At 28.6% G+C, this 13975-nt stretch overlaps 1 protein-coding gene across 1 annotated transcript; it reads left to right on the plus strand.

Annotated features, from left to right (window-relative positions):
• The first annotated feature begins 3933 nt into the window (after positions 1-3933).
• On the plus strand, positions 3934-10136 carry LOC129612575 (collagen alpha-1(I) chain-like). The gene is made up of 19 exons (XM_055526243.1): positions 3934-4063; positions 4222-4320; positions 4404-4502; positions 4574-4618; positions 4677-4757; positions 4847-4891; positions 4951-5049; positions 5107-5337; positions 5401-5592; positions 8340-8471; positions 8530-8628; positions 8726-8827; positions 8879-8923; positions 8985-9065; positions 9131-9175; positions 9373-9471; positions 9543-9674; positions 9730-9864; positions 9931-10136. Exons 1-19 carry the CDS (start codon positions 3934-3936, stop codon positions 10134-10136), a joined length of 2097 nt encoding a protein of 698 aa, XP_055382218.1.
• Positions 10137-13975: the final 3839 nt, after the last annotated feature.

A 13975-nucleotide genomic window follows, 5' to 3' on the forward strand; every position in this document is an offset into this window, starting at 1 on the left:
TGTAGCATTTGATTAAAATTTTATAATTATGGAAAATGAATTAAACCCTTATTCATTATGGATCCCTCATATTGGAACTCAAAAAATTTATTATTAACAAATCACGTGTTAATACTAGATTACAACATGTTAATACAAAATTACATTTTGACCTTAGTTGATTGCTGCTCAAGCACAAAATTTTGAATTGAAAAACTGAAAATTTTCCAAAAACCGTTAATTATCTCAAAAGAGTTCACTATTTTTTTCGATTTGCTGCATCATTCTCTAAAGCTTTGCTATACATAACTTTCATGACACACGTGTCGTTCCGTTTTGTAGACAAAGTGATAATTTACGTAAGTAATTTTTTCGATACCTGCAAAATAATTATTTCTCTAAAGAAAAATACATGTTTAGTCTAATTTTTACCCGAGTGCAAGTTGCGATACGAACTTAACATAAATAAAAATAACTTATTCAAACGAAGAGGATGCCTTACTGCACAAGAAGAGTATTGAAGAAGATTTCCGTTTTTATAAGAATTCGAGAATCAGGCAGTGAAAGCAGGCGAAATATATTACGATGATGTTTTATACGCAGATACAAAAGGCCGCTTACTTGCGTATACACATAATATTATGTTTATATTGCAAAATTTATTCTGTAAAAGCAGTTTTCAGAAGTTTTGAAACTGTATAATAAATATATAAATGCAAAAGATTTCTAACATTGGATTTTTAATTTTAAATGAGTGATACCTCACTAAAGAACAAGTAGCTCCGGAATTAGAGAGAATCTGGTTCGAAAGAATAATTACTATTACAACCTATGTTGATAAACTTTGATAACATAAAAAATTATTTCTGAGCTATTTGTGTTTACAAAATTTTCAAACGATTTTTGAATTGAAAACTTATGGGATCTGTGCATGGTTGAACAATTGTAACTGGAAGGGGAACTTTTTTCTTTGAAAAAAAAGTGATTTCACTAAGATTTTAAGATTTATTTGTGTACAAAACCTAATTCTGATATCTTAAAGAGAGCAAAAAGAAAAAGAAAAGAGGTTTAGAGAGAGTAAAACACTAACACAAAGCCAATTAGAAATAAAACTTTTGGAAATGAGCTGATAAAAAAAAGAAAATCATTAAATAAGTTTGATTTTCCATTCAATTAACGCCAATATTTTGAACAATGGGTGTAAAAAGAAATAATGGGCGAATTTATAAAAAAAATTCTATTGAGTTTCACTTATATTGAAATTATTGTAAAGAAAAGGAATTATATTGGCAGCTTTTTGGTTAGAAAATTGAAAAAAAATATTAAAAGAATGAGTTTTTTCCTTATCTGAAAGGAGTAAAAATTATTTAAAAGTGAGGAGTTTGAAAAGAAATTCAAACAAAAGCTGTTTTCTACACTTCATACTTTTGTTTTTGCATAAAAGAAAACTGAAGGCAAATCTAGTTATTTCTAATATCTGAGATTTAATTTTCTTAATTAAAATGCCCTTCTGTATGTCCTTTATGTAATCCTATACTGTTAACCCAATCATAGTGAAACTTCGTGAAGTTCTTCAAAAATTTTCCGCGATAGTTTCTAAAAAAACAAAAATAAATTGTTTTTTTTTTTTTAAATATTAACTCTGATATTTTCTATTTACATTTTGGATTTTATTAGGTTTAAAAAGAAACTTATCAAAATACCTACCGTGATTCGTGATCAAAATTCAATAATAAGCAGCGTGCTAAATATTACGAACGTCTTTTGTTGCTGGTTTTCGGCAACAACAAATTCTGTGAACAATTATTATCTGTAGTTTTGAAAAATACTCTTTTCCACTTTTTCTCTTTTCTCTTTTTTATATCATTAGGTGTAAATATTTCTTCACTTTTTAAAATTTCTTCACTTTTCATTTTGAAAACTATTCTTTTTAGTAGCCAATAAATCAAATATGATTTAGTCAATATAATGGACAATATTTTGCATTTTTAAATGGTATTTACAACGATTCTTACTAGCTTCGTAAAACTATTACATGAGCTATTAAAAATGAACTTTGAAATCAATTGCTAGGACCTAGTATTTTTCAAAATTGGTACGACTAATATTTTACAACTCATATACATTTATGTTTTCTTAAAAATCAAATCTACCTCTTTACTCATTTCTGTGCTTGTACTAATAAAAAATAATTACCGATTTTGAATTCCGATTGTTGCGCACAAATTACAAGTCCTTTCAGTCCCTTAATAACAACAGACTCACAATTAATAAACATACATATGACTCTCAATATTCAATTCAGAGCTGTAGATGGGTACAGCTGACTGAAATCGTAATCGCACAGTTTGCTTTATAGACAGTATAAGCAGAAAACAATGCTTTCATTAATTTTATAAATTTCTAAACTAACCACTTGAATAAGTTTTTTTCGATATCTCAAAATATAATTTGTTTTAAAATTAAAGTTGCTTAAGGGTTTAAGGTTAAAAGTGAGAAATATTTTCTTTCTGCAACGAATATTACGGATTCAAGAAGATTGGTTGTCTAAATGTCCTTTACACATTTGATAATTAGCTATTTACCGTACGATAATAAAAATGTACTCTAAATTTTAATGCACAAATTTGTTTTCCCAACAACGTTACACTCTTCAAACGTTTTAGTGCACACAAAAATTTGGACTTCTGTTATCATTTTCTTGCGACACCCAAAAACTTTGATATTAAAAATTTAATTTTTGTTTTTTTTTTTCTTTCATTTTCAGATTCTTTTTTTGGCAATTAAAATTAAAGTTGATTGAAAAAGTTAGAAAAAAACCGGTCTAAAAAATATTTTAAATTTAAAACCAATTTGATAATCGGATATAAAACTTTGTTTCAAAAATGCTTTTCCTTCAGTTCCCATCAGAGCGTTGTCATATTGAAATCATAAAAAAATAAATTAAATAAAAATATTGAAGTATTTTTTTTTATATGGAATTTATTATAAACTTTTGTGAACGAAAATTTTTTTTATATTAAGGAAAACAATATGCGCTCCAAAATATTTTGGATTGCGATAAGTAAGTGTTCTATAAACTTAAGTATATTGAAACTTTTCAAAAAATATTATAAAACAAAATTAATTTAAATTATAAATGTAGTGCTTTGTGAATTTTAAATTATATTCAAATATGAGTGTATGGACGCAATAATTTTAACAAATTTCAGAAATTCGCGGTAAGAAAAATTTAGGACAGCTACACTAACTAAGCCGTTACATTTTTAAGTTGTTTTTTGGAGATTGAATTAAGTTTGGTCTGCTATTGGAATTAAACTATTAATATCATAATATCATTTGCATAAATATAAAAATATTTTGTGTCAAACATATACCAAAAAGAAACCAATACCAATATAAAATGAAATAAAATATTTCTTTAACAAGAACCAAGAAACTCTTTCCAAAATTACCTTGGTTACTTAAATATAATGACAAATTTCAGTTGAAAATGATTAAACTATTATAGTATTTAAAAAATTATTATTTAACTTTACTTAAAATCTAACTTCTAACTTTAGTAGTACTGAGGTTATGTGATGGCACTAAATTTCGAATATCGAGTTTTCGGTGGGAACGCATTTCTCCATAGTAGGGAAGCCTAAATAAGCTATTTCTAGAGAGATTTCGGTCTGTCGGTCTGTTTGTGCACGAGTTTGAGATACACTCGATTCAACTGAACCGATTTTGATGAAATTTTATATTTGACTTTATTTTGACTATGACACGAATTGTTAAACTTTTGGTATATATTAGGTTTTGGAACTGGAGCCGATTTAACATTTTTTACCATATCTACGGAACAGATTGATGAAATTTTTTGAAATTAGATTTTTCAGTTCTGGTTATTACAGAATCTAACTGGTGAACCTTTATTTTCTTGACTTTATTTGCAAAGATTTTTTTTTAACGATGATCGAAGCCACCCGTTTATCACTACTAAACAAACCATTTTCGAATGATAAGGACATTGCAGATCTTTGTCGTTGTCCACCAGGTCCACCTGGTCTGCCAGGAACTCCTGGGACAAATGGAAAGCAAGGTAATTAATAGTAATTTTCAAAAAAAAAAAAATAAACAAACAAGCTCACTTGCATATAATTATGCATTTATGTTGCTAAAATATGAAGAAAGATTTTACGAAAATTTTTTAAGTTTATTGATATTGCTATTTACATATTTTTGTTATATATATAAAAGGTCCACAAGGTTTAGCTGGTCCAAACGGAGCACCCGGAGCCACTGGCGAAAAAGGCCTTCCTGGGATTCCTGGGATAACGGGACCTAACGGTCCCCCAGGTAATGGAACTATAAAAAAAATTTTTATATATGTATATACGTAAACATTTCTATGCATTTTTAAATTAATTTTGAATGTATAGGAAACCCTGGAAATCCCGGTCCACCAGGTCCATCAGGCACCCCTGGAATAAATGGAACACCAGGAGCACGCGGAAACCCTGGAACGGTTGGAGTGCCAGGTAAACTCAATTTATTACTGGCAGTATTAAATGTTTAAAGAAAAAATAATTTATGTTGATTTCAATCACAGGACCACCTGGAGCGACAGGAGAACCAGGTTCTATTGGACAGCCAGGTGAATACTTATTTAAAATAACATAATTTTCAATTCGATATCAAATTTATATTAACAGGTTTACCTGGACCACCGGGAGCTGCCGGTCCAAATGGACCTTCTGGAGCACCAGGAGCAATGGGAGCAACTGGACCTGTAGGTAAGATTAAAATTTTTTCAAATTTATTCAAAAATTACATTATTTACTTGAAAATTTTTAACTTGATTATCCAAATTAAAATTTTTTAGGCGATCCGGGACTCCCTGGAGCACCCGGACAACCTGGAAGTACAGGTAATAATACAGTATAAAAATAATATCTGACATGTCTATAGTTTTCATTATCTAAAAAGGACCTGAGGGTTTGCCAGGGCCACCAGGGCCAACTGGATTACCAGGACTACCAGGTCCTCAAGGAGCTCAAGGACAAACAGGACCTCCAGGCGATCCAGGTACTTACATATTTTTAGTTATTCTTTAAATAGTATTTATATCGGTAAAACTTTTAGGGCGACCTGGCCAACGTGGAAATCCGGGTCAGCGTTTGTTTCGTCGAGTTGATTCTGATGTGAACGAAGAGCTTGATGAAACATTTGTACAACATTATTCAAATGCAGATAATAATAAAGTAATATCTCATGGCCCGAGAGGCCCAGAATATAGTACTGGACATGGAACAGGAACCCATGCGAATAGTCCTTACAATATTTATTCTCAACATTATTATCAAAGTAAACCTGGTAAACATGAGCTGAACATTATAAATTTGAAAAAATTATTAAATTTAATTGTTTTTGGAATAGATATAAGTCAACATACTACATTTAATATGGATCCACAGTCTTTCTTAGAACTGGAAGCCACATTACTTGGTATGAGAGAAACTGTTTCGCAGTTGCAGAAAAATTTTGGGAAAGTTCATAAAAGAGCGATAAAGACTAATGAAACTGTTTTTGATGACGGAAAAGAAGAAAGAGATATTTTAGAAAATTTGAGTTAATTTTGTTTTTATTATACTGTTGTTGATAAATAAAAAGAAAAATTAAATAATTTTGATATGTTAAGCGTTTTCCTCTCATTTACCCTGATTTAAAAAATTAATAGCAATTTCTTTTTTCTGCAATTTCATCCCACATTAATTTTACAAAGAATAATAAGATTGAAGCATAATACAACATAATATGGTATACTAACCATATTAACCACTGAATATGGTTAAAAGACCACCTCTAATTTTTTTAAATAAATTTTTAACAATTCATTATTTGTCAAAGCAATTGATTAGATTAGTTGTACTTGGAACAATCGCAAATTTTTTGTTTACAATAGAACCCTGGATTTTCGTTTGGATAACTAATAGTAAGAACCCTCTGTAAATAAAAGCTTCCAACGGTGCAATCTTTTATATTTTCAAAATCTTAAAAGTTCTTATCCAATCTGATATTTCGCGGACACATTCAATCTGCTCAATGTCGAGATAAAAACTTTTTGGAGAAGCCAGTTTTACAATTTTAATAACGGCTTCTATATTGTTATTCAATAAAATAGAAATATAAGAACCTTTCTTTATTTTTCAAGCAGTTAAAAGTGCTTATTTTATTAAAGTAACCATATCACGCGGCTTTAAATATTGGAATTTAGGTCATTTGCAGTTGTTATGCTACTATTGTCTTCAATGCAATACATTTGCACCACTTTTAACTTCAATCATCTCCTATTTGATTGAACTGTGTCTACGTCGTACAACAACATTGTAATATATGTTTATCAGCATTAGTTTTCAAATAATGTAATAAAACATTATTATTTAATTAGAATTAATTTACAGCTTTTATATACTTAACGTTAATAAATAATTGTAACTCCCAAACTAAGTAGGTAAAGTGCACGTTTTTGCTTCACTCAAATTAGAGATTTTTTTGATTTTTTTATAAGTTTAGTTCAATAAAAATCACACGTGTCTGAAATAAAAAGTTTAATAGTTTTTCCTATGTAAATTTATGCTTTGCATAGATTAAAAAGCAAAACTTAATTTATTCCGATATTAACGGCATTTCGAAAAATTTGTGATTTCCACACTTCTAAAAAATTTTCTAAATATTTTTGTATTGCTCCTTTAAGTTTACGAATTAATTCTTGGCTGAACCAATAAAATTAGAAAAATATTTTAATATTAAAAGTAATTTTTTTATTTAAATAATGTAGCCAGGGTTTTTAATAAAATTATAATGAATATTAAAATTTTATATTAATTTATACTTTCAATGATGGTTTTTTACCTAAAAACCTTATTTTATGATTTTTAAAATCTAAAAGAAATTAAAAAACTTTATGTCTTTTCTATGTTTAGAAGAAATAGAATAAAGAGTTGATTATGATAACGTTGCATAAAATGAAAAAAATACCCGTTATGTTATGATTCTGTTGATTTGATATGCATCGGAAACTCATATTTTTTCAAGTCAATTTGAATATTTAATAGTTTTATTACTCTTCATTAGTAGGATAATTAATATTGATTAGAGTGGAACAAAAACATATTGCGGGAAAAAGAGTTTTCCCGACGGAGAATATTGAAAAACTGTAATACAAGCACTTTCAGGGTCAGCTTTCTTTGTTTTTGCTTGAAATAACTTTTTAATATTTATGAATTTTCGTACAACATATAATTCAAATTAAAGTGCAGGGCAACATACATAATGCGTTTTAAAAACAAAACGTGTTGCGCTGGAAAAGCCGAAAATTATTAGTATATTTCAATGCATTACTGTATTTATGCGGTTATTTTGAGAAATACTTTATCAAAAAAAGTCAAGAAATGTGTTACACTTTAAAACAAAATAATTTTATAAGAAGTTTTAACAGTCACACACAATATAATTTATTTGTTACACTTTGATTAAATACACACATATTGTTCCTACTTTTTAGATCTCGTCTTTGTAACTAAAAATATAAGTATCTATAAATGATTAAAACTTCTACAATAAGATTGTGTCATATCGGTGATTCTAATGACATCAAACAGCTTTCATAATTAAATTTGGTTCCACTCTAAAAAATAGTGCTATATGCACTTCTTTCGAGTTTTGTATTTTTTATTGTTTACTATGAAAATTTAATTTTTCCGAAAAACAAAAATTCGATAATAATTTTATTATCCCCTTTCTTTCATATTTCAATATTTTTTGGCAATTAAAATTAAAATTAATTTTGTAAGTTGAAATTAATTCTGTAAAACCAGTATTTTAAACATGCTTTTGTTCTACATTTGAAATTTTTGGTAATCATATAAAACTTTGCTTCAAAGATGCATTTTCTTCAGTTTAAATTAGAATGTTGTCATGGTGAGAACGTAAGAGTATGAAACTGAATAGAAAAATTTATTAAGTAGAAAATATTTGTAAGATCTATTGTTAATTATAAAAATTATCTTCAAAAAAGAAAATGCTTTCAGGAAAATTCTGGATTACATTAAGTAAGTGAAATTAAAATACAATTAAAAAAAATTTAGTATTTAGTTTAGTAAAATTAAGAAACTACAACTCAATTTCAATTTATAAAAATAAGTGCTTTTTTTTTAAATTTGTGGGAGTCTAAAAATGTGAAATTGAATAAAAAAACTGTTCAAAATTTCATGTTTTATACTTTTAACGTTTTTCAATTTATATACAAAAAATCATATATGTATAGCGTGCTTGGATTGATAAGCGTGTTATTCTTCTTTAAGATTTTATTTTAGCTGTGACAGAAGCTACTCGTTTATCATTATTGAATAAACCAGTTACCCCTGGAACCGACATTCCTGATTTTTGTCGTTGTGCTCCAGGTCCACCAGGCCCTGTGGGAACTCCTGGCAAAAACGGAATAGATGGTAAACTATAATATTTGCTAAAAGATTGATTGAAGTAGACTGTTTTAATTTCTTAAAGGACCTCAAGGTATTCAAGGTCCAAGTGGTCAACCTGGAACACCTGGATTGAGGGGGCCTCGCGGTGATCCTGGTGCTGTAGGACCTGCTGGTGCTCCTGGTAAGACAAACATTAAAATACTTATTACATTTTTTATATTTTCCGAACGAACTTGTTTAACTACTAATTGTTTCTTTTTTGTATTTAATCAATACAGGGGATCCTGGAACTCCAAGTACCGCTGTAGGTCCACCTGGTACTCCTGGAACCAATGGTACACCGGGTCAACAAGGAGCTCCAGGAGCTCCTGGACTACCAGGTATGTGTAATTTCGCTTAAGAAACCATATTATTATATTGATTTTAATTAGGAGCTGCTGGTGCTAATGGGGATCCAGGTGTTGAAGGACCGCCAGGTAATTTTTTAAGACAAAATTCGAAATTCAAATTTAAATAACCAAAATTGACAATATACAGGTGCCCCTGGACCTCCAGGACCTGTTGGCGTAAATGGACCACCTGGCCCTCCAGGAGCTACTGGATCACCTGGAGCCCAAGGTAAATTACTTTGATTTTTTTGGACATTTTAAAATCACTCTTAATATTTCATTAAATGATTAAAGGCGCTCAAGGAGTTCCTGGTCCAGATGGAGTACCTGGAGACCCAGGTAAGCACAATAAGTAAAAGTTTTCATTCAATTTAATCTAATGATCACTAATTCAGCAATTCATTTGCAATTTCCGTTATCATATTTAATTTATTTAAAAACCATAATATGGGTTGATCATTAGTATTATACGTCGAGTGGAATTGTCAATTAACTGTTAATACACCATTACCTAATACTTTTTTAATTGTAAACAGGAGCTGCTGGTTTACCCGGACCACCTGGCGTAGAAGGACCTGTTGGCCCACCAGGACCTCCAGGACCACCTGGAGATCCAGGGCGTCAGGGACCTAGAGGTATTTATTTAACACTATCTTTAATGTCTTAAATAAAAGCATCGATTACACATACGTACATTAATTTCCAGGACCACCCGGAGCACCTGGAGCTCCTGGAACTCCTGGTAGGGTCACTACTAGTTCAAGTGATGAGAATGATTCATATATGCAAAATGAACCAATTCATAACGAAGTATTACCAACCGGCCCAATAGCACCTGGTAAGAAATTTGCAAATTTGAATGAACCCTAATATTTAAGCTCATATACATACAGGAAAATATACTGGAAATCAACATGCATTATATTCTGCTCAAAATTTTGCCAATTCCGAACACCATCCACATCATTCATCTCATCATAGCAGTCCTCACGGAACTTACTCGCAACATTATTTTCAAAATAGACGTGGTAAGACAATTAAATGATTTTGATTAGTTGTGGAAACTTGTTAGGTTTTCTATCTTACATTTACAGATCAACCACCTAATGTAAGTATGAATCCACAATCCTGGCTAGAGCTTCAGGCAACTTTATTTGAAATGAAAGATACTGTTTCGCAATTACAAAGAGCCTTTGGTCAAGTTGATAAGAGGGCAATGGATGAAGAGAGTATGGAACCAGAGGGTAAAGAACTGGAAATAGAATCGGATGCTAATGAAAATTCGGAAGAATTAATATGATGATTGTTTATTAAAAATCACTTGATATAAGTTAAAAATACTGAAGTACGATTTTGATGTTTTTTGCGAAAAAATAAAATCATTTAATGGACAAAGTTTGCTCCTGTATTTAAAATATTTAACAAGTAAATTTTCTTGGCCAAGATTGCAATGTCCTCTAATTTAAAATTAACTCTGTTTATTGAAATAATTTCATCAGAGGAATAGATTTTATAGAGAATGCAAAACCTTCTTTGATATGAAAAAAATATTCTAAACACGTTGCTTAGCAAAAGTTTTAGAAAATTTCGAAAACTTTTCTGTAATATCTCACAGAACCATGTTAAGTTCGCAGGACTGATTTTTAACAAAGTCATCGAACAAAATTGTCATTGTGCTCATTTTAAAGTTACACATTCCTCCTAGAATTTTACGAATTTCATAAAAATTTGAATTAAAAAATATAATTTCTTTTGTGCTGTTATTGTAAGCACAAGTGGTCTGTATTATTTATTTAATAAAATGGATTAGTTTTTGTACCAAATTGTAATAGAGTCTTTGCTAGAACGATGTAGATTGTTTTTTCAATTATTAAAAATTTTTAAAATAAAAAGTGGATAAATTTAAATTATTATCCATGTGATGAAATTTGAAATTTTTAAAATTCAAAAAGGAGCTATAATTAAAAATGTTTATCTAAAATCATTTAATTAATCAAAAATATAGTTTGCACTCTTCTTTGCTGTTTTATTATTTCTAATTCTAATTTTTATAAAATTCAGTTAAAGGACCAAACTAACGCAAATTCGTATAACGAAAATGAATTTACACGGAAAATGTGAATCAAAAAAAAAAAACGTATTTCAAAGGTTTTTTCCCCAACGTACAAGGCGAAATTCTGGTACATTTTTTTTTCTACGTTGAAAGGAACCCTCATATAAATATATCCTGAAATGTTGATTTTTCTTCCTTATATTATCGGATTCTGCTACTACATCCAAATATGATCCAACTATGGAGCACAAAAGATAATTTTTGTGTTTAGTTTTTATTACTATGGATGCTTTTTCCTTTATAGTTGCTTCAACGAAGGTAATTTTCAATTCAAAAAGATGACAATTTTCTTTGATGTTTAATCCATAAAACTTTCTTGAATATTTTATGAATATGCGCGTACAAAATTTAAAACAAAATTTTTTAACTAGAAATGCATTTATTCGGGAAATTCAATATAATTGAACGGATAATTGAAAAATTTATCGAGATTTAATAAATTATGTAACATTTTATAATTAACAACTTTTTAAATAAAAAATTATCTTGTTTCGTTGAATAGGAAAAAAGCATTGCAATTCAAATTGCGTTTAAGATTAAAGGAAAAAAGGACAGGAAGCGAATATTTTTATGAATTTCAAAACTTTTACATGATCAAAAATTTCAATTTTGTTCGATAAAACCAAATTTCGAAAGGAAATTTCAGTTTTTAGTAATTAGTGTTTCTACATGTGGCGTGTGTTGCTCACTAAAAATATGCACAGGAACAGGTTGTTTTCCTTTTATAAACTTTTTCAGTTTTCAATAACACAAAAAACAGTGAATTCTAACAAGAAGTTTGGGCCAGTGAAATGAGAAATTTTATTGGCTTACTTTTTTCATGTTTAAAAGGATTCTTTTTTAATTCTAAATAATGCTCATTAACAAATATTCATTAACATGCTACCTCGCATGAAGTGAAAATAAGAAATAACTCAAGAAAAGGTAGGTTTAACTATTTGGGATTCTATATCAAGTGGTTACCAATTTCGTGACAGATTTACAATTTGATAATTTAGTTCCTTTGGTTAGAAATGAAAAAACAATTTAAAAATTAATGCAAGGGTAAATTAAACTTAAATATTCAAAATAAAATAATAATAAAAAACATATTGGAAATTTATTTATTTTAATTACTCGTTTAATTTCCAGTAGTAATATTAAAACCGCTAAAATATTGAAATTTTTCAAATCAGTTTTTAAAAAAATAAGAATAAATTAGACGATATTAAAATATTGCGGAGATATAAGAAGATATCATCAACTGTTCTTGAATTTCGCCCAAATGTGAATTTTGTATTTTTATTTAACAATATAAAAGACGTTGTATTCGCCTAAGCATCCTGTAGCAAACAACACACACATAGAGTAAGTATTTATCATTAACATCAAAATAGCATTTTTAGAACACTAAAGTGCTTTTTTGATCAAAATTTTCACAATTTACATCAAAAAGTATTCTGAAGGAGTAAAAATGCTCTTCATTTATACAAAGTTATCCACATAAGCTATGTACATTTTGCAAGTGTATTATAAAAATAACAATTAATTTACAATACTAAGAAATTGTGAATTGAAGAGCAAAGTTATACATACTTAGAAATTTGCAAATTTCTTCATTTTGGTATCGCATTTTGATCGCAAATTCCTCAAACCCAAAAAACACAGTCATAGAAACTATTTAGAATAAAAATTGCGACACTTTTAATATGTCAGACTAGCAAATATAATAAGTCAGTAAGCATTGATAGATAAGTTGCATAAATAATCATGTGTTAAATAAGAAAACTTGAAAGCTCTGGTTTTGGAAAAAATAGATTAACCTATAGTCAATTTTACATATTCATATCGTGATTTTAGTGCACGTTACGCCATCTACAATGAATAATCTAAGAAAGGGTGTTAAAGTTATTAATAATATCTAACCATACGGTTATTTGATTACCTATAATATATCATGTGATATATTATAACAATAATTAACGTGAGGCTTAATATCAAAATCTTTATATGAGCGTTTTATTTTGTTAAAATGCTTATTCAAAAGGAACAATAAGGGTGCTTTGATATTTGTTTTTCATGTTTTTTTGGAAAATGTAAGGCAATCAGATATTTCATTTCAGTATTGCATATTGTACTTAGCTTGGCTCTCCTTTATTTTGTCCTGAAAATTTTTGATTGGATGACACTGGAAAACAACAGTAGCAAAGGCACCAAATTTCTTAGTAGAAATGACAAGATATCAAGTAATTAAAAGTTTTTTTAGAGGTTATAGGGTCAACAACAACTCTATATTTTAAAAATTACCTTAAAATACCTTGAAATATTCAACTTCGATCTTCTCGCTTCCTAATTAATAACTTTTTGTTACTAATTTAACAATTTCTTATTACAATATCAATTTCTAATTCCGTCACCTAATTAATATTTTTTAAATGTTACAATTTCAGACTGGTTACTGATATAAAAATATCTCAGTGTTGCATAAATGTTAAGCTTTAGTCATATAAATTTCCCGATAATAATCAATATAAATGTTCCGCGGAATCAGCTTATACCATTTGTATAATATCTCAAAGTTACATGATCAACTGTAGATCTTTTTTATTTTATCTTACATATTTTTTTGGTTTTATTAGCACGCACATACGGAAAATGATTATTAAAAAATGAAATCTATATATTCAATCTTTCAATATTCCTCTACTATTATCCATCACAAAATTGGATTCCCATACATTTTAATGATTCAACAATTTCAAAAGCTTAATTTCTATCAAAATTTTTTATGAATAAACGGTAACTTCTTCTATACACTGTTCAAAATGTAAAAGAATGTGAAAGGATGAGTAGACATTTTTAATTGTTATCACTGCATATAGTTTATTGTATATTTTATAAAATATTCCTGGTTTCGTTTTAGAATGGGGGAATTCTTCAAAAATTAAGAACCAAAATAGAAATTCTTTTGATCTCTTTTAAGTTCTTATACGGATAAAGGAAAAGAGTCCTTGCAATTTTTTAAGCTTTATATTTTTACATATAAT

This window comes from Condylostylus longicornis, unplaced genomic scaffold (genome assembly GCF_029603195.1).
Source record: "Condylostylus longicornis isolate FDR11 unplaced genomic scaffold, ASM2960319v2 ptg000075l, whole genome shotgun sequence".
In the NCBI taxonomy this organism is placed as follows: domain Eukaryota; kingdom Metazoa; phylum Arthropoda; class Insecta; order Diptera; family Dolichopodidae; genus Condylostylus; species Condylostylus longicornis.

Excerpts from the sequence above, each read along its gene's own strand:
- LOC129612575 (XM_055526243.1), top strand. The coding sequence starts at position 3,934 with ATGATCGAAGCCACCCGTTTATCACTACTAAACAAACCATTTTCGAAT. Across the intron at positions 4,892-4,950 it reads CGGACAACCTGGAAGTACAG|GACCTGAGGGTTTGCCAGGG; the intron begins GTAATAATACAG and ends TTATCTAAAAAG. Across the intron at positions 9,675-9,729 it reads AACCGGCCCAATAGCACCTG|GAAAATATACTGGAAATCAA; the intron begins GTAAGAAATTTG and ends ATATACATACAG.